Consider the following 24473-nt stretch of genomic DNA (forward strand, 5'->3'; position numbering starts at 1 on the left):
CGCGATGGAAGCAGGTGAATGGAGGAGGAGCCGATCTGTGATATTGTCTCAGTAGAAACACGACTCAGTTCTGTTAACTTCTGTAGAATCAGGACTTCACAGCTGCTCTGAGTCACATAATCCTGCAGCTTTGGATAATTGAAACAAACGGGTGATTCAACAAGTTCCTTCACAGTCCGACCGTGTGAAGCCTTTATTTTTGCGTCAAACTTTGATTTGGATCTTTTCTTATTTCTCTCTCTCTCGCTCACTCTCTCTCTCTCTCTCTCTCTAGCAGCAGAGGATCACTGAGTTTAGTTTATTAGTGACATCACAGCTGTCCCATGAAGTCGCTCTTCACCTCACTAACAAACCTCATGTCAGAAAGTTTCACTTCCTCTTCTCATCGCTTGATGCTGTGACTCTGTCATCAACGTGGAAGCCCATTGGTCAGCAGCATAATTTAAAATTCATGAGGCTCTGCATTGACCATTTATGGTTGAAAGTGGGCGTGGGGAGGGCGGAGCTAGAGGCAGATCCACGTGGGAACGTTTCCAGGTGGACTGTGATTTATGAAGTGAACTCTGCGTTCAGGTGTTCGTGAGAATACTTCAGAGTCCTACACTGTTTTTATAAATGAGACCCTTATCTAGACCTGGTCTGCCGTGGACCTGATCTGGACCTGGTCTGATGTGGACCTGGTCTGGACCTGAACTACGAAGCAGGATTTGTGGTCATCAGGGAACTTCAGGTTAACTTCAGAGTCTTCAGTCCTGTGAAGCTTGGTACTTGTTGTGGTGGTGATCACCGGTTGGTGAGGACAGAAACAAGGAATCACAGAGGCCTTAGTGGAGAGGTGGGGAACTCACTGCAGTGAACAAGCCCCTGATGACACATTATTTATAAACGATTCATGTTTTTCATCTTATTAACATGTTATAACAACAGGAACACAGACAGACGTCCCCCCCCCCCCCAGTGAGCTCAGTAATCCGGATGTCAGCAAACAAACTGCTGATTCAACTCATCGGCTCAGAGACACTTACGTTCATCACATGTGATGTAACAGTCATGTGATACTGACATGAACCAACATCAGAACACGTGTGTTATTACACCCGTTAACCCCCCCCCCCCCCCCCCCACCCACACACACACACACACTCACACAAAGTGGATAATTCAGTGAGTTTTTATGGTCATTCATCAACTCATCCACAGACTGTGATGAACACTGCAGCCTCTAGGGGGCACTGCCTGGACTGTTGGCTGAGTGGAATCATCCACAAGCCTAAAGATCTGAGGTCGAAATACAAACAAGAAAATGACGAGAGAAACAAAAACATCTGTTGTTGACTGTGTCATGTGACCTCATCAGATATTTATAGTCATTGTCACACAGACATGAAGAAGAGGAGCCGGACACGACGAAGACGAAGACGTCCACTTGGAAACACGAGGAGGTTCCAGATCTTCTGGTGATGAGGGCCGATGTGTGGACGAGCTGTAAACAACAACACTGATGTTTACACAACAGAGTTTATACGTCATGATAAGATTCAGTCAGTAACAAACTTTAAAGCTGATTAAGTTTGTTCAGCCTGAGTTCTGCAGGATTATGTTTGTGTGTGTGTGTGTCTGTGTGTGTGTGCGTGTCAGTAATAAGCAGCATGCTGACCAGGCTGAGTGTGTCCTCGTTATAAAAGCAGCTCAGTGAGATCAGTTGAAACTCGTCTGAACCCGTCTCTGCGTCAGGTCAGTGTTTGGTTAAACTTCACCTGTTTTCACACACAGCGCCTCCTTCAGGCCATAGTCAGATAATAGTTTCATTTAATATTTTGATTGTTTTTAAAATGTAGCAACAGAGACTTTAAAGCTGAGTTAACTTGAATATCACGGCTGTGATTGTGTCTTCAGGTGTCGACACGTCAAGTCACGATGAGTCCGAAACACGTTGTCTTCAAGAAAGTTTCCCGCGACAAGTTGGTGAGTTTACAGATTCCCTAATTCGCCTGAATTTAAAGAGTTGAACCTTGTAGCCAGGCAGCTCTGACCCCCCCCCCCCCCCCCCCCCCCCCCCCCCCCGCTCTCAGGTTACCGTCTACATGGCCCAGAGAGACTTTGTGGATCACTGCAGCTTTGTGGATCCAGTCGGTGAGTTTCAACACAAACACACACAAACATTTCTGTATTCATTCAATGAGCTTGGTCCCAGATCTTCATTCTGTGTGCTCCCTAGGCTAACATGTCCTTGACCAGAGCTTCAGCTTCTTTTATTTCACTAAGATAAATGAAACCTTATTGAATTTGTTAAAAAATGTAATGTCCCTCCTGTTTTTCTGCTGAGTCATGGACAACGTTTCAGAGAAGAACGTGATCCATGGTCTCGTCTGACGTGTTGTGATGTTTCCTCTCGTACTCTCAGCTGGAGTGATCCTCGTCGACCCGCAGCTGCTGCAGGGAAAGAAAGGTCTGTGTCCGACCTTTGACCTTTGACATACGTGAAAACCATCTACTGTCACATGCACTGAAACATGTTTGAATGGAGGAAATCAATAATAACCGAGGGATTCAGACTCTAGTGGCAGTTAGTGGTACTCCATCTTAATGCGAGGTGTTGGTGCGTTCGCAGTGTACGTGATGTTGTCGTGCACGTTTCAATACGGCCGTCAGGACATGGACGTGTTGGGCGTGGCCTTCAGGAGGGACCTGTTCCTGGTGACTCGTCAGGTTTATCCTGAGCTGCAGGACAAAGACAATCTAACTCACACTAAGATCCAAAGGAAGCTGCTGCAAAAGCTCGGAGACAACGCATTCCCCTTCTTCTTTGAGGTGAGAGGCCATTCAGCACCCCCTGCTGGAGAAATACAGCTCTACTGACTACTAGCTCTTCTTCCTTCTCCCCACAGCATCAACACGAGACACATGAGACTCTTTTTGTTTCAGTTTCCAGACAACCTGCCGTGTTCCGTCGCTCTGCAGCCGGGACCTTCTGATGTGGGAAAGGTAACTGCTCTTTTCTAGAATTATTAGAACATGAGTTCTCAGAATAATATCTTCTCCATGATTATGTTCCAGTAGATAATCTGTGAAGTTCATTAAAATAAAATGTCACCTCCCGTTCCTCGGACTGTAGCCGAGTTCAATTCAATTTTATTTGTATAGCATCAAATCCTAATATACATTATCTCAAGGATTTTTACATAGAAGGTCAAAACCTGAAAATCATAGAGAAACCACCAGTAACTTTGTAACTGGAAGAAAGAGCCAGAGGCAATGTGGACAACTCGACAGTTCACACTCCTCCTCCATTCAATATATGGCGATATAGATAAATAGATGGATATATGTATATAGTATTTATAGTATATATACTGAATATCCTACTATACTCAGTATGGCCTTCACTCTTCTGACAGAACCGAGATAGCTGCCACTGATGTGGAGACGTCTGTCAAACAGAGACGGAATCAAACCGACGTCATTCTCTTGAAAATGACAAACTGTTGCAGTTACACTGTTTGCCTGCAGGGGGAGCTAGATGTAGCTGTGTGAACTTGATACTGATCAGATTCACCTGATAATTAATAAAATATGAGATTCATCAGTTGTCGTAAGATAATAATAGAGAATGAGAGGAGAACAGAGTTCTGTTGTGTAACTGTGTACAAATATCGTCTTGACATGTTGTGTAGTTGGTGTTTGTGAAGCAGCAGCAGGTTGTTGTCGGGTCCGACTTGTTCAAACAGGAACATGTGGGAACATCCAGGTGAGGGGCGGAGCCTGTAGAGCAGCAGGAGGCGGAGCCTGTAGAGCAGCAGGAGGCGGAGCCTGTAGAGCAGCAGGAGGCGGAGCCTGCAGAGCAGCAGGAGGCGGAGCCTGTAGAGCAGCAGGGGCGGAGCCTGTAGAGCAGCAGGAGGCGGGACATGACGTATGAACTCTGCTGTAGAAAGATCAGTGTTGTTGTTTACATCTCGTCCACACCGGAGTCGGCCCTCATCACCAGAAGATCTGGAACCTCCTCGTGTTCCCAAGTGGACGTCTTCATCTTCTACGTGTCCGGCTCCTCTTCTTCATCCTGAGATGTTTGTGTTCTTCACGTTTCACGTCACGTGTTAGAAACCTCATCAACACGTCCACTCGCTCACTGGGAAGCTTCCACACATTGTCCTGCTGGTTCCTCACATGGACTCTGACATGTTACACACATGTTACCAGGAGGCTGCAGGAGAAGATCCAGAACATGTCCAGAGACTCAGACATTTGTTCTCACATGGAGAACCTGCAGAACATGTGAGGAACATGTGAGGAACACGTTATGAACATGTGAGGAACATGTGAGGAAAACCTTCTCACTCCTGCACATGCTGATTTATTTCTTGGTATACTAAACCAAACAGTTTCTATAGAAAGAGAAAAGTTGAACCCTCTTGTTCTCTTCTCTTCCTCCAGCTCGGATTTGTGATCTGATCCATAAAACGATAAATCGGGATTTGATCCAGTCTCTGACGGTTTCTTGTGTATTTTTTCTGACAGAAATGTGCCGTGGAGTTTGAGGTTAAAGCGTTCTGTGGTCAGCACCAGGACGAGAAGACCAACAAACAGTGAGTCCAGGATCAGGATCAGGATCCGGACTGAGTGGATCCTGGTCTGAATCGTTTTTTTCTCTGTGCAGGAGTTCAGTTCGTCTCAGTATCCGTAAGATCCAGTTCAGTCCAGAGAACCAGGACCTGGTTCCTGTGGCAGAGAGCACCTTCGAGTTCCTGATGTCAGAGAGACCACTGTCCGTCAAGCTGAGCCTGTCCAAAGAGGTGAGACATAAACCTGGCTGTCTGTGCCTGTCTGTCCCACCTGTCCCTCCTGTCCCACCCGTCTGTCTGACTCTCTTTCCTCAGACGTTCTATCACGGGGAGCCGGTCATGGTGAACGTTGACATCACAAACTCATCCAACAGGAACATCAAAGACATCAGTGTGTCAGGTGACGTGTGTTGGTTGTCACATGATCATGTGGTCACAAGTGTTCATGTAACGCATGACCTTTCATAAACATTTTGTTGCGTGTTCAGTCGAGCAGGTGACCAATGTCGTTCTTTACTCCAACGACAAATACGTCAAGTCCGTCGCTAAAGAGGAAACAGAGTGAGTCTGATCTTTGATCTGAATCATGTAACATGTGTGTGAACATGGAGTGAGTCTGATCTTTGATCTGAATCATGTGTGTGTGTGAACATGGAGTGAGTCTGATCTTTGATCTGAATCATGTAACATGTGTGTGAACATGGAGTGAGTCTGATCTTTGATCTGAATCATGTAACATGTGTGTGAACATGGAGTGAGTCTGATCTTTGATCTGAATCATGTGTGTGTGAACATGGAGTGAGTCTGATCTTTGATCTGAATCATGTAACATGTGTGTGAACATGTCTCTCATTAGTTACTGTTGAGGAATCTGTGACTCACACAGTTTATTCCTCTTCTCTCTCTGAGCAGTACCGAAGCTCAGGTTAGAGATAAAGGACAAACAGGACATGTGGTGTCTTCACTGAGGGACGTTCATATCTAACTCAGAGGCTCCAGACAGAGACACACCAACTTCAACTCTTTTGTGTATTTCCCCAGTGGCCAGACGTAAGAACACAATGTGATTAGTTATGAACTGTCCAATAGGATGTGAACACCTCCATGTACCACACAGAGTGATGGATGTGCTGTTGGAATGGGTGAGGCAGGGTGAGGGAGATATACTGGGAGGCTGTGGGAGACGTCTTCAGACTGGGTGGAGACAGTTGCTCTGTTAGACTCTGACTTTGTGTGTGTGTGTGTGTGTGTGTGTGTGTGTGTGTGTGTGTGTGTGTGTGTGTGTGTGTGTGTGAGTGTGTGTGTGTGTGTGTGTGTGTGTGTGTGTGTTTGTCAGGGACTGTGTTCCATGTGGGACGTCTCTGAAGAAACACTACACACTGTTTCCTGTTCTGACTCACAACAAAGATCGTAGAGGAGTGGCTTTGGACGGACGACTGAAACATGAAGACACAAGCCTGGCTTCATCCAGCATGTGAGACACACACACACAGATTCAGACACACAATACCTCATCCACGCGTCCACTCGCTCACTGGGAAGCTTCCACACATTGTCCTGCTGGTTCCTCACATGGACTCACTCTGACATGTTACACACATTTTACCACTAAGCTGCAGGAGAAGATCCAGAACATGTCCAGAGACACTGACTCAGACATTAGTTCTCACATGGAGAACCTGCAGAACATGTGAGGAACATGTGAGGCACATGTGAGGCACATTTGAGGAACCCGTCAGGAACATGTGAGGAACATGTGAGGAATACGAGGGGAACATGTCAGGAGCATGTCTGTGGTTCAGTTCATGTCTCAAACCTTCTCACTCTGTCGTCACACGTGCAGAAACGTTTTCTCTGTGAACTTAACAACTTCAATGATTATCACATTAATCCTTATCCCCCCCCCCCCCTCCCCCGTCAGTGTGAAACAGGAAGTGATGAAGGATGTTCAGGGGATCCTGGTGTCGTATAAAGTGGTGCTGAGGATGATCGCCAGTGGGTGAGTCCATGACCTCTGACCTCACTGTTAAATATCAAACATGCTGTTTAAATGTTTTATCATGAAAGTGACTGAGTTTCTTCTCTGTGCTTCAACAACAGGACGCTGGCATCCAGGTACAAACACCCTGTGTGTGTGTGTGTGCGTGTGTGTGTCGGGGGGTGTGTGTATCATGTGTATCGCCCCCTGGTGTCTGGTTGCAGTACAGGTCATAGACCTCCTCCATGTTAGCAGATGGGACACGGAACAAACTAAATAATCAAAGTAGATGTTAAATAAATGTTTAAAGATGTTTCTGTTCTTCTCTGTGATGTTTGATCAAGTTTCTGATCAGTTTGGTTTGAATCAGTTATTTGATGATATAAGAACAGGCTGACATGAGATGATTGACAGCTGAGACTGACTCAGGATTGGGTGAGAGCGCGTGTGGGCGGGACCTGGAGACCACACCTCCACGATCACTGCTGCAGACTCATGACGTCATGTCAGATTTTTTATTTAGTCCATGAATTGTGTGTCAAAGTGTGTTTTTGTGTTGCAGTGAGGTGTCTCTGGAGGTTCCGTTCAGACTCATGAATCCTAAACCTGAACCAGGTAAATTCAAACTGTCCAAACAGAAGCTGAGGCCTGATCTCATGAATAATTCATGTTCCTGGGCCCTGTGCTACGAAGCAGGTTCTCATGTCCAGGATCTGTTTATCCAGCTGAACCTACAGTCAGGCCAAGTGGTCACATGAAGTTAAGTTAACTCAGGTTTTCCTCATCAAGATATGAGCATGCGCACATTAAATGGGCAGGATTTACTGCATATGACCAATCACAGACATGGACAGATTGACTGACAGCCGAGCTGAGGATCAAACTGTTGTATAATAAAAATCAGAGCAGAACAAACATCCAGAATAAAAGAAACAGTTCCAGCGGCTAAACGCAGAAGAACATCTGGTAAAACATCTGTGATTGGTTTGATAGTAAAACTGTTCATTATCAAGAGCAGATCTGAATCTAATCTTGTAGTTTTGTGTTTCCAGCACATGTCATTTATATTATATAATAATATATATTCTCATTGTGTGTCTGACACTTTGAGTCTTTCAGGTGAAACCCTGGTTCCTTCAAGCTCAGGAGGAAATCACACACACAGGTATAGAGTAAACTCTAGAGTAAGGAAGTAGACTCCTTTTCATATCTTTTCAATACAACAGGTACAACACTTCTACTTCTACTATATTGATATCAGTACACACAGGTTTGAACTAAAGTCAGATACTAAAAGAAAAGTAGAAAACCATGAAGAATTATGAAAACAAAAGGAAAGTTATTATTGTGTAAAATGTGGATTAGAACCTGGAGCCGGTCGGATGCTCAGCGTTATTCACCATGTTGATTCAACACGTTGACCTGAAGTCACCTGATGACCTCAGATCCTGCTTCGTGGTTCAGGTCCAGGTGAAATCCTGATGTTACAGATTTCTACATCAAAAATCTTTGTTACTTTTAGTTTTCTCTGACATTGTTTTTCACTCATGACTTTTTTCTCTTTCATCACTTCCTGTTTCAATCGTCTCCTCAGCCAAAGAGAGGTGAGACTCCTTCACTGAGGCTACATCTCATTTCAAAAGTTCCATTTTCAATCTTAACAATCTGTGTTTTCGTTTCTGTATCAGTTTTAATCCATGCCCATGTGACAGGAGCCTGACCAATCAGTGAAGGTTTCTACTCGAACCAGCAGCGTTTACAAGCTTCTCTGTTTCAGCGACTCTGTGATGAGGTCCGATGGAACCTGAGTCGTGTGGATTGAGCCTGACTCTGATCATCTGATTCTCCCTCAGTGAACCTGACGACATGGTGTTCGAGGACTTTAAGCGAGCCTACCTGAAGGGCGTGGTCTACGGAGATGATGATGAGTCTCCTACCGAGGCGTGAAGAGCGTCGTCTGTCACCTTCCAGAGCCGAAGACAAAAACAGGATGTGTCCTGCAGCGCCCCCCTCAGGACAAACATCACATTCAGCTGTGCTGCTGTTCTGTGGTACAGCGACTCAGGCTGCAGGGGGCGCTGTGGGGAACAAACTGACTTGTGGCTCCGGAGTTCTACTTGCTGTCGAATGTTCGTTAAGCTGCTCAGTAACGATGCATTGATCTGTTGTCAGGAGTGAATCTGTTTCAGATCCTGACGCATGTGAGCATCTTTGTTTAGTTGATGACAACACGCTTTCTGTCTAAATAAAACAAACTGTTGTGATCACGTCTGTGTCATGAACACGTATGTTCTACCAGCACCATGTGATCTGCTTCTTTACCAAAGAGAATTACCCACAGTTCATAGTGTGGGTAAACAAACCAAAAAGCAACGTAACAATAAACATCGTTACATGACTTTGTGTTGTTTGTTCTTTTTATTTTTCATCTTTGATGATATTTGATCATTTCAGAATAAAAACAAACATCTGCCGGGAACAAAGTAATTAACGTGACACAGTCACATGCACACACGTGTTCTCTGGTTCCTCGTCCGCTCATCAGCTGATCCTGAAAACATTATTAAAATCTCTTGAACGCTAAAAAACAACAAATAATGAATCATCTGTTTTCATTTTGTTTTGAAGTAAGATGAATAACTAACATATACACGTTAACATCCTGTCGTTTGAATGCACGTCTGTTTGTCTCCTGTCGGTCACGTGACCGTGTGACATCACTCTGGTTGTGATGATGTCACCTGTCGACATGGACCAGGCTGCTTGTTGCAGTTCGGCTGTTGTCATGGCAACAAATTGACCCACACACGTGTTCTGTGACATCATCATGTGAATCTACATCCAGATTCTGATTGGTTCTATAAAACCTGTCATCTTCAAACTGAGATGTTTCATGTTCGTCCTGCGCTCAGGAGGTCGGAGCTCAGGTGTCGTGATCATATCGTCCCTATGAAAACACATCAGGGCCCAATGGACTCAGGCCTTTGTTCCATTGTAGTGAGAACACAGAGACTCTAGAGGAACCCGCCCTGTGGATCTGAACACGGGTCCGTATCACTTAATACCGCTGCTACAGGATCAGTGTCATGGGATCAGGTGACGCTGCCACACAGAAGAAGAACTTCAGCAGTTTCCAGACAAAGACTGAGATTCAGCCGCTGATAAACAAACAACACACGGGATGTTATTACAACGACAAGGTGGCACGAAACACACAAAGAACACACTAAACAAGAACGTGAAGCTAACGTCTCAATACGAGAACAAGCATGAAGCTAACGTCTAAACTAAAACTATTTTCAAACCTTATTTTAACATTAGCTTCATATTCGTTCTAATTTATTTTAGCTTCACGTCTCAAACAAAACAAGAATGAAAATGAGGCTAACGTCTTTTTCATGAGAAAACAGATTTAAACACAAATGATTCAGTTGAAGATAATTTATTGTTTTTTATTTCTGCTCAGAAAGATCCACAGATACAGGTCACATGGTTCCAGGATCAGAATCATACAAAGATCAGACACCAGATTAAAAAATGGTTTCACAGGATTTGAAACAACAACCTTTTGGATCTGGAACAAACTGGAACTACAGAGTCTGAAAGTTGAACCAATAAATGAGGCCTGGGAGTCTGACGCCCCCTGCAGGTATTATGGTTTTACAGATTTAGATTCAGTTCTGTGAGTTTGTCTTGTTTCACTGGTTCTCTCTCTGTTCTTTGATTGGTGTGATGTGTTTTCAAAAGGAGCTAACATAATTTATTTCAGACCCTCTACAGATAAGATGACCTGTGACCTGATGACCAGGCAACCAAAGGTCATTTGATTGATCATTAGTCGGATCCTCCACCAGCAGGTGTAGTGGGGGGACTGGCGGTGCTGGTCTCAGACATTTCTTTCCAGAGGTATGGTTCATTCACTTGAGACGGTGGCATGAATTCTCTCAGAAAACCCTGTTCACATGTATCTGGGTGGAGCAAGAAGCCTGAAAAGGTGCTGCTGGTCTCAGAACCGGAGAACATGCCATTGGTGGCCTCATCCTTCACCTGAAGCCACACCCTTTCCCAAGCGGCCAGGTGAATCACGGCTGAGTGCGACGTTGTCCCTAACATTTTGGGGTCAGTGGTTATAATAACCGGTCTGAATTCATGAAAGAGTCCAACTTTCAGGACCCGTTCGTGGACCGTGAGGTGGTAGCTGAAGACGTAGGTGCCATTAACGGGGGCGGTGAAGATACCAGTCAAGGGGTTGTAATTGTCATAGACATTGTAGATAATGTGGGAGAAGACCACGGGGGTGTTGGGTGGGGGGTAACTGGACACCAGCCCGGCAGAGAAGGCTGACTGGATATTGGGCATGCATGGACCAGGAGGACCCCTCATGCCAATCTGCCCTGGATCTCCCTGGTTCCCCTGCAGCCCAATTTTCCCCCCAGCCCCCCCATCTCCTTTTTCCCCCTTGTCTCCCATTTCCCCTTTATGACCTGGACTCCCATCTTCTCCGTCGGTACAGTTACACTCCCCCGGGGGCCCTAAATCACCCTTATCACCCATAAGTCCAGGGGCACCAAGGGGACCCAGATTGCCCACATCACCCTTATTGCCTTTGGACCCCAGCACCCCTGGAGTACCAGGCAGACCTCGGGTTCCTGCAGGGCCAGGTAGACCTGGGGGTCCTTGTGGGCCATCGCTTGACTCACAGGTATCTGGACAGACTCCATCATCTCCTTTAGGACCATGATCCCCTGGGTGACCCGCCAGACCTTGATCACCTTTGTCACCTACAACAACAAAAAACAGGTCAGGACCTTGACCTAGATCTGAGGAGCTGTAACATGTGGGCCCTGGCCTCACCTTTGTAACCTCGGTCCCCTTTGCGTCCTACTAGTCCTTGGGGTCCATGTTGTCCCTTCTCACCCTCGTCTCCTTTTTGTCCTGAGCAGCAGAAACATCACAAACAGTTGAAGTGACAGAACAATGAATAAGTATTTATTTGGTTCTATATTGTTGTTTTATGTTCAGTGCACCAACGAACGACATCAAAGCAATTTCCTGTATCTGAAACATACCTGGCAAATAAAAAATAATTCTGATTCTGATTCTGATTTTTTTTACCTTTGATCCCAGATCTGCCCACGAAGCCCGGAGGACCTCTGAACCCTGTCCAGCCTCGTCTTCCAGGACTACCTGGACTACCTGAGACCGAGATATTAATAAACTCATGTTTCCTGTCAATTATTATTCATTCCAAGAAGACAAACAATGAAAAATCAGTAAGGTGAAGACAGATGCTCCCCCTGGTGGCCAGAATCTGCTGTACAGGATTATATTGTATTGAATGGTAATTTACACTTGATACATGTAGTGGCTGCAAGTGACCACCATGTGCTGCTCAGGGACGGGTTCATATTTATTGAGCAGAGAACTCTCAGCAGATGTGTATTACTTTGTCCTTACCTGGAAGACCCCGGTCTCCTCTGTCTCCTTTGGGCCCCTGGGTGCTCTGGCAGTGTGTGCAGAGACAGAACCAAGGGATATCCTCTGGGGACACCGGGTCGGGGGACTGCAGCAGCATCTGGCAGAAGGCCTCCGGGGATCCGGCGGGCAGCTCCGTCAGGTTGTCTCCACTCTGGTTAAAGAGGCGTCCTGGGCCTGGGGGGGGGCTCCAGGTTTCTGGGGAGATGGTCTCAGGCATCATCATGACGATGGGGAGGGACACCACCATCAACAGAAGGTGGACAGGAAAGGTCAGCATGGTCTGCGGGGGGGTGGCTCAGTTTAATCCATCGGACCTGGTGATGTTTCTATGGATCAGAACCAGCTGCTGCTCTCGTCCAATCACAGACTGGTGACGTTGTGATGTCAAACGTTTCACACTCCACTAAACTTATACAATTTGTCATCGTGCAAAATGATTCGGAAGCTTTTTGATGTAAAATCTTTCAAACTAAAAATGTAAAACTAATGTTGTTCTGTTTTTGTTTGTGACCTCACTTCTTCACCTGAACGTCAAATTGACAAACAAAGATTTGTCGTTCATGTGAATTAACGATTCCGTTTTATTCAAACTTTATTTACAGCTGTTCTTAAAGGGACAATCAGCTGTCAATTACAATAACTCTCTAATAAAATGAATACACTTCACTGTGGAAGTTAATAAGTATCCTGTCGAAAAACATTCTTATATAATATTTACTGTTGTGATTATTAAAATAACTTCTACAATCAGATCATTATTTATATGATGAATATCTATTTAGTTCACATTTTAATATTTTATTTTGCTCCTCTGTTATGAAACATTATGATAATAAACACAGATTAACAATAAATATGAAATAAATTCAAATCAATTTGTTTCTCACCGAACTTTGGTCCATCGATGAAGCGTCACTCGTTTCTGCAGCTGATCTGATCTGTCACTCTCACAGCTGTTAATAAACCACCTGCAGCTCCGCCCACTCACACAGACACACACACACACACCCACACACACACACACACCCACACTCAGGTAGGTGTGAGGGGGGGGGGGGGGGGTCTGTGTTGTGTAAAAGTAGGTCTGTGTTTTTGTGTCTTTGATGCATAATTTGACCTCATTAAAATAATACAGACAGGTGTCACATGACAACACACACGCACACACACACACACACACACACCTTTGTTCCCATCAGTGGCAACTAGAGAAAAGTTGTGTTCCTGGAAATGACGAAGCTGTTGACCGACAACTTTATCAACATTTTTACTTTTCTAGGGACTCGATCATTATCATCGTTAATTCTGTAACATACAACATACACACAACATCTTACCCCCTGGTCAGAAACCCCCCACAACAATGTCCTAACCCTATGTGAACCTTTAAGATTTGTGTATAAATTAATTTTAAGACATGGTCTGATCCCCAGTTACTTACAAAATGATCAACATGCGATCTGCTTTAACTAATAAATCACAAATTATTGCCTTGTTTGTGTCCACATTAAATAAATCAATCATTCACATTCATGCATAGGTTGGAAAAGATCCACGGCTAATATGACTCAGCATTTCCTCTGAGACAGTTTAAGAAGTAACTGGCAACTTGATGAATCAGGATTGGAAGATCAGAATCCGGCTGGAGGACTGCACACTGCAGAACATCCTCCTGCTGGGTGGAGGACAAGTCTGGCTTCTCCCCTGAAGATGTGCAGGTGGTTGTACATGATAATGCTGCAGCTCTCAGGATCTTGGAGGAGAAGCATGGCGCAGCTTCCCATCGATCAGCTGCTCATTCACCTCAATGCCCTGAAGTTAGATTCCCAGAGAACAAAAAGCAGTGACGCACAGCTGAGCAGAAGTGGATCCAGGATGCACCTGTGAGATGGAACAACTCCTGTCCCATGGTGAGTCGCCTCTTGGAGTACCAGAGGTCTCACAGAGAGGAAAGCATCACCTTGATCTAAAACCTGACCAGTGGACACTACCGGAGGAACTGGAGAAAGTTCTCAAGCCCTTTGAGCAGGCCACTGTCTTCCTGGGTGGAGAGGCGTATGTAACGGTCTCTGCTCTACGTCCTGTGAGCGAGGCCTCCAGGAATCCAAACCGACAACCTCCTCTGAGTCTGCTGCTGTGAACTCCTTCCAAACAGCTGTGCACTGGAGATAGCTTCAGGGTGGAAGGGAGAGACCTCTTTGAAAGAAGATGGTCAAAATGTGTTTGTGATTGCAGCTGCACTTGACCCTCGTTTCCACAAGAGGACAGTTCTTGTCCTCAGAGAGTAAGTCAAACTTCAGGCTCTTGGACTTCAGGCCAAACAAAGTGAGAAGGGACAGCATCAGCAGGCAAGTGCTGAGAAGGATGGGTTTCAAGAAGGAGGTCTGGGCTCAGACTCCGAGGAGCAGCCATGGGGGAGACAGCGGTTTGGAAGAAGAAGGTGGTGAAGTGCAGAAGAATGAGCTGCTCATGTATTTTGGTGAACGTTCTATTGCAAGGGATAAGAGTCCATTCCAATGGAGGAAAGACAACTCAGGACACATGGAAACCCATGGCCTCAGAGAGATAGAGGAGATAGGGGGAGTGAGAGGTAGAGGGAGGGGCAGAGAGAGAGAAAGTGAGGAGGAGAGAGAAGAGGAGAGAAGGAGGAAGAGAGAAGTAAAGGGAGGGGGAGAGAATGAAGAGGTGCATCTAATCAGTGTTTGTTAATTAGAGTTGAATTGTTTCCTTAAACTAATTTCCCCCCTGTGGATTTTTTTTAAGTCACTTGAATTTAATTAAATGTTGTTGTTGGAGAGCTTTATGAAGATTGTACTATATTCATTTTACTTGAATGCTTCAAAAGAACAAGCTTCTGTACTCAGATCAGGGACTTGTGTCTGTCCTGGTTCTGTTCAGCATTCGACACAATTGACCATCAAATTTTATTACAAAGACTCAACCAGTTAATTAACATGAATGGAACCGCCCTTAACTGGTTTAAATCGTATTTTTCTGATCGCTCCCAATTTGTGCAAATTAATGATGAGTCATCTGTGCGCACCAAAGTTAACCATGGTGTTCCACAGGGCTCTGTGCTCGGCCCAATTTTATTCTCATTATATATGCTTCCACTAGGAAACATTATCAGGACACACTCGGTAAATTTCCACTGCTATGCGGATGACACCCAGTTATACTTATCAATAAAACCTGAACAAAGTAATCAATTAACTAAACTTCATCATGTCTCAAGGACATAAAAACCTGGATGACCCGCAAGTTTCTCTTATTAAACTCAGATAAAACAGAGGTTATAATACTTGACCCCAAACACCTTAGAGATACATTATCTAATGATAAAGCTGCGCTAGACGACATTGCCCTTGCTTCCAGTGAAACATCAGGAACTTGGGAGTGATCTTTGATCCTGATTTATCCTTTAATTCTCACTTAAAACTAATTTCTAGGACCGCCTTTTTCCACTTGCGTAATATCTCAAAAATCAGACATGTCCTTTCGCAAAAAGATGCAGAAAAACTAGTCCACGCCTTTGTTACATCGAGACTGGACTATTGTAATTCATTATTATCAGGCTCCAGCAGTAAGTCGTTAAAGACTCTACAGCTTGTCCAACATGCTGCAGCAGGTGTCCTGAAGACAACCAGGACCAGAGACCACATGTCTCCTGTGTTAGCATCGCTACACTGGCTTCCAGTTAAATCTACAATAGAATTTAAAATTCTCCTCCTCACCTTCAAGGCCCTTAATAATATAGTGCCTTTTTACCTTAAAGGCTGTTAGTACCTTATCAACCCACTAGAGCACTCCGCTCCCAGAACTCAGGCTGTCGTCCCTAAAGTCTTTAGAAGTAGAGTAGGAGCCAGAGCTTTCAGCCATCAAGCTCCTCGGCTGTGGAATCATCTACCACTTTCAGTTCGGGAGGCAGACACCATCTGTTCGTTTAAGAGTAGACTCAAAACCTTCCTTTTTGATAAAGCTTATAGTTAGAGCTAATTAGTGCTGCAGAACGTTACTTGTTCTATTTTATGACACATGACACACGGAGCTTCTCTTTCCAGCTTCTCCTTCCTCTTCTCCATCCCTATCCCCCTTCCCCGGAATCCCTTTGCTTTATCACCCGCAGATCCAGGGCCTCTGTGGCCGCACCATGGATTGAGGTTTGTTGATCGCGCACCGGGGGTCGTGGTGGTGGATCCAGTGTCGCGTTGGCATCGTGTACGGGCGGTGGACCAGGACCGCGGCGGCGGCTCATGGTGGTGGACAGTGACTGAGGACTGGAGCGGCGTTCTGGTCTGGATGGTGGATCGTGGTCCTGCTGGTTGCTGACCATGGACTGTGATCGCAGCGGGACTGCTTGGCATGTCATGTTGGGGTTGTCCTCGGGATGTTTACCTCATCAAGGCTGCTAGAGACTTTAATCTTTAATCTTGATGATGTTTTCCTGCACGTGGCATCTGTTGACTTCTGTCCGTCCTGGGAGACGGGTCCTCACATGTGTCTCTGAGGTTTCTATGTATTTTTACCTGTTAAAAGGTTTTTTAGTAGTTTGTCCTGACTCTTTCTGAGGGTTAAGGACAGAGCATGTCTCACCCTGTTAAAGCCCTATGAGACAAACTGTAATTTGTGAATATGGGCTATACAAATAAAATTTGATTAATTGATTATAAATATAATAATAATTCATGCACCCCCACCCCGCTATAGATCCAATGAATTCTGTGGAAAATGCTGCAGAGAAACTGAAACAAATTCCCTGGGTCTTTTTTTTTTATGTCTTGACCCACAACCCGTCCTTCCACCTTCATGGGGACTCATCCAGTAGTTTTTGTGAAACCCTGCAAACAGAAACACAAACACAACATAACCTCCCTGAGGAAATAATGTGGTAACTTCAGTCCAATCCAACAAGGACTGATCAGAACAATTCAACAAAACAACCAACACACAAACAGATGGCACAGGAGAACCAGGTCCACAGGCCAGGACAGGTCACTTACACCTTAAGGACGAGGGACACTACAGAAACAACAGAGGACGTGGTTCAGGACACAAACTGAGTCCAGATCGACAGCCCAACACATGTGACACTAATGACACATCGGGTGTGTGTTACCGGAACGACCCACTAGCTTCAACAACCTGGGTTCACTTCCTGTCTACGGACTGAGGTCTGGACCGGCTCAGTCTTTATGTCTCATAAGTGTGTTGTGTGTTTTGTGAACATTGTGAGGATGCTATTGGGTGGAGCAACTCTTTCATGTTTAAACTGACCTGGTTCTCTGTGAACAGAGGCGTCACCTGATCCCACACAAACTGTGTGTGTGCGACACGTTACCGCTGCCGTGTCCTGGGAACCAGGCTGAGAACCTTCATGTAGGTCACCTGTGGACCGGAGGTTCACCTGAGCCCGGGGACACGCCCTCAGCCAACCAGCTTCTATTACACAAGACAGGTTTCAATTTGAGCTTTGAGATCACGTCCCGCTCAATAAAGACTGTTTACACACATAAAAACTGTGTAAACACAATCATCACCTGTGTATACACATAATCAATGACTTTGTATAAAGATGGTCAGTGTGTGTAAATGGTTTAATATTTAAAAACGTTTTCTACTCTTGATGACTCAAAGATCTTTACACACACATTCATACAGTGCATCTATTCCCAGCAGTGATTGTGTGAGTGTGTGTGTCTGTGTGTGTCTGTGTGAGTGTGTGTCAGTGTGAGTGTGTGTGTGTGAGTGTGTGTGTGTGTGTGTGTGTGTGTGTGTGTGTCTCTGTGTGTGTGTGTGTCTGTGTGATTTTGTGTGTGTGTGTGTTTGTGAGTGTGTGTTAGTGTGTGTTTCAGTGTGACTGTGTGTGTGTGTGTGTGCGAGTGTGCGTGTGAGTGTGTGTGTGTCTGTGTGAGTGTGTGTGTGTGTGTGTGTGTGCGTGCGTGTGTCTGTGTGATTGTGAGTCTGTGTGTGTGTGTGAGTGTGAGTGTGTGTGTGTGTGTTTGTGTGTGAGCATGTGTGCGTGTGTCAGTGTGTGTGTGTGTGTGTCTGTATGTGTGTGTGTTTGTGTGTGTGTGTGTGTGTATGTGTGTGTTTGTGAGTGTGTGTTAGTGTGTGTGTGTGTCTGTGTGATTGTGTGTGTGTGTGCGTGTGTGTGTGTATGTGAGTGTGTGTATGAGTGTGTGTGTGTGTGTGCGTGTGTGTGTGTGCGTGTATGTGAGTGTGTGTGTGTGTGAGTGTGTGTGTGTGTGTGTCTGTGTGTGTGTGTGTGTGTGTGTGTGTGTGAGCATGTGTGTGTGAGCATGTGTGTGTGTGTGTTAGTGTGTGTGTGTGTCTGTGTGATTGTGTGTGTGTGTGTGTTTGTGAGTGTGTGTTAGTGTGTGTGTGTGTGTGTGTGTGTCTGTGTGTCTGTGTGATTGTGTGTGTGTGTGTGTGTGTATGTGAGTGTGTGTGTGTGTGAGTGTGTGTGTGTGTGCGTGTGTGTGTGTGCGTGTATGTGAGTGTGTGTGTGTGTGTGTGTGTGTCTGTGTGTGTGTGTGTGTGTGTGTGTGTGTGTGTGTGTGTGTGTGTGAGCATGTGTGTGTGTGTCAGTGTGTGTGTGTCTGTATGTGTGTGTGTTTGTGAGTGTGTGTTAGTGTGTGTGTGTGTGATTGTGTGTGTGTATGGTTCAGTTTTTACTTTTTGTTCTGCTAGTATGACCTTTGACCTCTTTAAGGAACACTTTAGAGGTTGAAACAAACAAAATAAAATATGATCTTTGTAGAACTGTTGAACAGAGATCATGTGATCATCAACTCAGACTCTATTATATCATATTATGACATTTATCTTATATATTATGATGTACTGTAGTATAAACCTGTTTGGTGTAATATCACGGTTTAACCACCAGAGGCCAGTAAACTGGGCCCTCTCCCTGTGATGTCCGCTCTGGCCGCTGAGAGGCGCTGCCTCGCCGGCTCCTCCCCGGCTCCTCCCCGGGGGTCTGATGGAGGATGGCGGAGGCCGCGGGTCCGGAGTCTGAGGTCCGGTGCCCGGACGAGTCATCGGATAGCGAACCGGAGCAGGAGCCCGGGTCCCCGCAGAAACTCATCCGGAAAGTGTCGACGTCCGGACAGATCCGCAGCAAGGTAGAGAGCGGTAGTTCCAGCGCGTTGTCCGGGCTCAGGGAGAGAGGTGATCCGGCGGAGGGAGGCCCAGACTCGGCCCCGAGCTCCTGCGATCACCGCTCCATGAGAACCGGCGGAGCTCCAACATGTCCGCCATCAGGGGACCAGAGAGTCAGATGTCCTCTGTTGGACTAAAAAACAACCTGTGGTTTCATAGGGATTTCAGTTGCTGAAATATAAAACTAAATTATTATTGTGGATATATATATATATATATATAGTTTTACATTATATATAATATATAAAGTATTACTGTGGATATATATAGTTTTATATTATATATAGTTTTATATTATATATAATATGTAAAGAATAACTACAAAATATATATCGTTTTATATTATATATAATGTATAGATTATTACTATGAATAGATGTTGTTTCATATTATATTTAAATTATTATTGTAAATATATATCGTTTTATATTATATATAATATATAAATTATTGCTGTGAATAGATGGTGTTTCATATTATATATAATATGGAAAGTGTAACTACTAAATATATATAGTTTTATATTATATATAAATTATTATTGTGAATATCTAGTTTTATATTATATATAAATTACTATTGTCAATTATATTTTATACATGTAAATATATATAAACGTGTTGTCACCAGTGTTGTTAACCAGATGAACTAACCGTTAGTTCACCAGGTTGACTGGATGAACCCGTGTTTGTGTGTTTATCTTGGAACTAACGGAAGTTAGATTCTCAGTTCCGGGTCTTGAGTCTCGGTTTCGGGTCTGAGATTCGGTTCTGGGTCTGAGTCTCCGTTTCCGGTGAATCAATGCAAAAATCACGGTGTCGGTATTTAAACTGTTCGGCTAAGCTAATGAGGCTAACTGCTGCTAACCGGAGGCCCAGAGAAAAGCCCCGGCGTTTCCCAGAGCTGCCTCCGGTCAGAAGATGACGGTCGCGAGCACAGACTCGAGTTGTTCCGGTGTTAACGTCACGGTACATGAGACATAACGGCTCGTTAAGTGACGTCGCTCTGTGACGTGTAACAGGGTTAAAGTTGAGCTCCAGCAAACACACAACTACATTTACTGCATTACTTTTATTGTGAAAGGCCAGTGTGTGTGTGTGTGTGTAGTTATTAACTGGTTTGTATTGTAACTGTTTAGTGTTTCTATAAAGTGGGTTGTGCTTCTGTTAAAATATGGTTATAATCAGGTTATAACCTGTTATGATCTGGTTACGTTTTGGCAACAAAGTGGTTATGAACTGGTTGTAATCTGGTATAAACAGGTTTAATCTGGTTATTATCTCGTTATGATCGGGTTGTAATCTGGTATAAACAGGTGTCCATGTGCAGCTGGTTCCAGCAACAGTCGTGATGTTGTTGAGTGACAGCTGTCCCTCACAGTGAGGGAGCAGCTGATTGGTCGATGCAGAGCAGAGTGGACGGGCTGTGAGGTTTGACCAGGTCCTGGATGGAGACTGGATGTGGGCAGATATGGTTATGTTCTGGTAATAAACAGGTTTAATCTGTTATAATCTGTGTCTCAGACTGTGCTGAAGGAAGGAAACCTGCTGAAGCAAACCAACTCGTTCCAGCGCTGGAAGAGACGCTACTTCAAACTGAGAGGAAGAACTCTGTACTACGCTCAGACGGCCAAGGTCACTCCCACTCACACATTCATCTGTAGAGATATATGTTCATGTTGTAAGGAATATAACCCATTGTAATATATAGACATTTATTGACATTAGAATCCAAGGAGGTTCGAATACAGATTCTATCCATAGACGTTTGATTAGTTGTTATTAACTGATTGGTGTTGTGGTCTATAGAAGCTGACCTACAGATAACCGGTGTACTTTAATGTTTCCAGTGACTTGATGGTTTCCTGTTGTTTCTCTGCAGTCGATCATCTTCGATGAAGTGGACCTGACGGACGCCAGCGCAGCCGAGTCCAGCACCAAGAACGTCAACAACAGCTTCACTGTGAGTGGAGCTGAACCCTGACTCACACTGAGACCTGAATCACACTGAGACCTGAACCAGGTGTTCACAGGGGGGTCAGAGGGTGGAGCAGTGAGAGTGGAGCAGTGAGAGTGGAGCAGTGAGAGTGGAGCAGCAGAGGGTGGAGCAGTGAGAGTGGAGCAGTGAGAGTGGAGCAGCAGAGAGTGGAGCAGCAGAGAGTGGAGCAGCAGAGGGTGGAGCAGTGAGAGTGGAGCAGCAGAGAGTGGAGCAGTGAGAGTGGAGCAGCAGAGGGTGGAGCAGCAGAGAGTGGAGCAGCAGAGGGTGGAGCAGTGAGAGTGGAGCAGCAGAGAGTGGAGCAGCAGAGAGTGGAGCAGTGAGAGTGGAGCAGCAGAGGGTGGAGCAGCAGAGAGTGGAGCAGTGAGAGTGGAGCAGCAGAGAGTGGAGCAGCAGAGAGTGGAGCAGCAGAGGGTGGAGCAGCAGAGGGTGGAGCAGAAGAGAGTGGAGCAGAAGAGAGTGGAGCAGAAGAGAGTGGAGCAGTGAGAGTGGAGCAGCAGAGAGTGGAGCAGCAGAGGGTGGAGCAGCAGAGGGTGGAGCAGCAGAGGGTGGAGCAGAAGAGAGTGGAGCAGAAGAGAGTGGAGCAGTGAGAGTGGAGCAGCAGAGGGTGGAGCAGTGAGAGTGGAGCAGCAGAGGGTGGAGCAGCAGAGGGTGGAGCAGCAGAGAGTGGAGCAGCAGAGGGTGGAGCAGCAGAGAGTGGAGCAGTGAGAGTGGAGCAGCAGAGGGTGGAGCAGCAGAGAGTGGAGCAGCAGAGAGTGGAGCAGTGAGAGTGGAGCAGTGAGAGTGGAGCAGCAGAGGGTGGAGCAGCAGAGAGTGGAGCAGTGAGAGTGGAGCAGCAGAGGGTGGAGCAGTGAGAGTGGAGCAGCAGAGAGTGGAGCAGCAGAGAGTGGAGCAGTGAGAGTGGAGCAGTGAGAGTGGAGCAGCAGAGGGTGGAGCAGTGAGAGTGGAGCAGCAGAGAGTGGAGCAGCAGAGAGTGGAGCAGTGAGAGTGGAGCAGCAGAGGGTGGAGCAGCAGAGAGTGGAGCAGTGAGAGTGGACCAGCAGAGGGTGGAGCAGCAGAGGGTGGAGCAGCAGAGAGTGGAGCAGTGAGAGTGGAGCAGCAGAGAGTGGAGCAGCAGAGAGTGGAGCAGCAGAGAGTGGAGCAGTGAGAGTGGAGCAGAAGAGAGTGGAGCAGCAGAGAGTGGAGCAGCAGAGAGTGGAGCAGTGAGAGTGGAGCAGCAGAGGGTGGAGCAGCAGAGAGTGGAGCAGTGAGAGTGGAGCAGCAGAGGGTGGAGCAGCAGAGAGTGGAGCAGCAGAGAGTGGAGCAGTGAGAGTGGAGCAGCAGAGGGTGGAGCAGCAGAGGGTGGAGCAGCAGAGAGTGGAGCAGTGAGAGTGGAGCAGCAGAGAGTGGAGCAGCAGAGAGTGGAGCAGCAGAGGGTGGAACAGCAGAGAGTGGAGCAGCAGAGGGTGGAGCAGCAGAGGGTGGAGGAGCAGAGGGTGGAGCAGCAGAGGGTGGAGCAGTGCGAGTGGTGCAGCACAGGGTGGAGCAGCAGAGAGTGGAGCAGCAGAGGGTGGAGCAGCAGAGGGTGGAGCAGTGAGAGTGGAGCAGCAGAGGGTGGAGCAGCAGAGAGTGGAGCAGCAGAGAGTGGAGCAGCAGAGAGTGGAGCAGTGCGAGTGGTGCAGCAGAGGGTGGAGCAGCAGAGAGTGGAGCAGCAGAGGGTGGAGCAGCAGAGGGTGGAGCAGTGAGAGTGGAGCAGCAGAGGGTGGAGCAGCAGAGAGTGGAGCAGCAGAGGGTGGAGCAGCAGAGGGTGGAGCAGTGAGAGTGGAGCAGCAGAGGGTGGAGCAGCAGAGAGTGGAGCAGCAGAGAGTGGAGCAGCAGAGAGTGGAGCAGTGAGAGTGGAGCAGCAGAGGGTGGAGCAGTGAGAGTGGAGCAGCAGAGGGTGGAGCAGCAGAGGGTGGAGCAGTGAGAGTGGAGCAGCAGAGGGTGTAGAAGCAGAGAGTGGAGCAGCAGAGAGTGGAGCAGTGAGAGTGGAGCAGCAGAGGGTGTAGAAGCAGAGAGTGGAGCAGCAGAGAGTGGAGCAGTGAGAGTGGAGCAGCAGAGGGTGGAGCAGCAGAGAGTGTAGAAGCAGAGAGTGGAGCAGCAGAGAGTGGAGCAGTGAGAGTGGAGCAGCAGAGGGTGGAGCAGCAGAGAGTGGAGCAGTGAGAGTGGAGCAGCAGAGGGTGGAGCAGCAGAAAGTGGAGCAGTGAGAGTGGAGCAGCAGAGAGTGGAGCAGCAGAGGGTGGAGCAGCAGAGAGTGGAGCAGCAGAGGGTGGAGCAGCAGAGGGTAGAGGAGCAGCAGAGAGTGGAGGAGCAGAGGGTGGAGCAACAGAGGGTGGAGCAGCAGAGAGTGGAGCAGCAGAGGGTGGAGCAGCAGAGGGTGGAGCAGTGAGAGTGGAGCAGCAGAGAGTGGAGCAGCAGAGAGTGGAGCAGCAGAGAGTGGAGCAGTGAGAGTGGAGCAGCAGAGGGTGGAGCAGCAGAGGGTGGAGCAGTGAGAGTGGTGCAGCAGAGGGTGGAGCAGCAGAGGATGGAGCAGCAGAGAGTGGAGCAGTGAGAGTGGAGCAGCAGAGAGTGGAGCAGCAGAGGGTGGAGCAGCAGAGAGTGGAGCAGAGAGAGTGGAGCAGCAGAGGGTGGAGCAGAGAGTGGAGGAGCAGAGGGTGGAGCAGCAGAGGGTGGAGCAGTGAGAGTGGTGCAGCAGAGGGTGGAGCAGCAGAGGATGGAGCAGCAGAGAGTGGAGCAGTGAGAGTGGAGCAGCAGAGGGTGGAGCAGCAGAGAGTGGAGCAGCAGAGAGTGGAGCAGTGAGAGTGGAGCAGCAGAGGGTGGAGCAGCAGAGGGTGGAGCAGTGAGAGTGGAGCAGCAGAGGGTGTAGAAGCAGAGAGTGGAGCAGCAGAGAGTGGAGCAGTGAGAGTGGAGCAGTGAGAGTGGAGCAGCAGAGGGTGGAGCAGCAGAGAGTGGAGCAGTGAGAGTGGAGCAGCAGAGAGTGGAGCAGCAGAGAGTGGAGCAGTGAGAGTGGAGCAGAAGAGAGTGGAGCAGTGAGAGTGGAGCAGCAGAGAGTGGAGCAGCAGAGGGTGGAGCAGCAGAGGGTGGAGCAGCAGAGGGTGGAGCAGAAGAGAGTGGAGCAGAAGAGAGTGGAGCAGCAGAGGGTGGAGCAGTGAGAGTGGAGCAGCAGAGGGTGGAGCAGCAGAGGGTGGAGCAGCAGAGGGTGGAGCAGCAGAGAGTGGAGCAGCAGAGGGTGGAGCAGCAGAGAGTGGAGCAGTGAGAGTGGAGCAGCAGAGGGTGGAGCA

At 47.0% G+C, this 24473-nt stretch overlaps 3 protein-coding genes across 4 annotated transcripts in view; 2 read left to right on the top strand and 1 right to left on the bottom strand.

Moving 5' to 3' along the window:
- Nucleotides 1-1631: 1631 nt before the first annotated feature.
- Nucleotides 1632-8935, top strand: LOC128440524 (S-arrestin). The gene is made up of 16 exons (XM_053423265.1): nt 1632-1734; nt 1897-1965; nt 2073-2133; nt 2405-2449; nt 2612-2811; nt 2926-2985; nt 4516-4583; nt 4655-4790; nt 4875-4959; nt 5048-5120; nt 5896-6033; nt 6481-6558; nt 6660-6674; nt 7100-7152; nt 8132-8141; nt 8391-8935. The coding sequence occupies exons 2-16, from the start codon at nt 1918-1920 to the stop codon at nt 8482-8484; spliced, it is 1164 nt and encodes a 387-aa protein (XP_053279240.1). The 5' UTR covers nt 1632-1734; nt 1897-1917; the 3' UTR covers nt 8485-8935.
- A 1436-nt stretch (nt 8936-10371) lies between these two features.
- Nucleotides 10372-12292, bottom strand: LOC128440344 (inner ear-specific collagen). Its single transcript, XM_053423032.1, has 4 exons — nt 11995-12292; nt 11653-11733; nt 11392-11472; nt 10372-11318 (listed from the first exon to the last, which is right to left on the bottom strand). Exons 1-4 carry the CDS (start codon nt 12290-12292, stop codon nt 10372-10374), a joined length of 1407 nt encoding a protein of 468 aa, XP_053279007.1.
- A 6695-nt stretch (nt 12293-18987) lies between these two features.
- LOC128440509 (diacylglycerol kinase delta) overlaps nt 18988-24473 on the top strand; it is a 28903-nt gene continuing 23417 nt past the window's right edge. For both annotated transcript variants that reach the window (XM_053423235.1, XM_053423236.1), the window contains exons 1-3: nt 18988-19142; nt 20703-20813; nt 21061-21141. In XM_053423235.1, coding sequence (XP_053279210.1) covers nt 19008-19142; nt 20703-20813; nt 21061-21141 — 327 coding nt within the window. In that variant the 5' untranslated portion in view covers nt 18988-19007. The remainder of the gene's footprint in view (nt 19143-20702; nt 20814-21060; nt 21142-24473) is intronic.

This window comes from Pleuronectes platessa, chromosome 5 (genome assembly GCF_947347685.1).
Source record: "Pleuronectes platessa chromosome 5, fPlePla1.1, whole genome shotgun sequence".
NCBI lineage: Eukaryota > Metazoa > Chordata > Actinopteri > Pleuronectiformes > Pleuronectidae > Pleuronectes > Pleuronectes platessa.

Coding starts and splice junctions, on each gene's coding strand:
- LOC128440524 (XM_053423265.1), top strand. CDS start 1,918: ATGAGTCCGAAACACGTTGTCTTCAAGAAAGTTTCCCGCGACAAGTTG. Junction 2,134..2,404: donor CAGCTTTGTGGATCCAGTCG/GTGAGTTTCAAC, acceptor TCGTACTCTCAG/CTGGAGTGATCCTCGTCGAC. Junction 4,960..5,047: donor CAAAGACATCAGTGTGTCAG/GTGACGTGTGTT, acceptor TTGCGTGTTCAG/TCGAGCAGGTGACCAATGTC.
- LOC128440344 (XM_053423032.1), bottom strand. CDS start 12,292: ATGCTGACCTTTCCTGTCCACCTTCTGTTGATGGTGGTGTCCCTCCCC. Junction 11,734..11,994: donor AGGAGACCGGGGTCTTCCAG/GTAAGGACAAAG, acceptor TCTCGGTCTCAG/GTAGTCCAGGTAGTCCTGGA. Junction 11,319..11,391: donor AGGGGACCGAGGTTACAAAG/GTGAGGCCAGGG, acceptor TTGTTGTTGTAG/GTGACAAAGGTGATCAAGGT.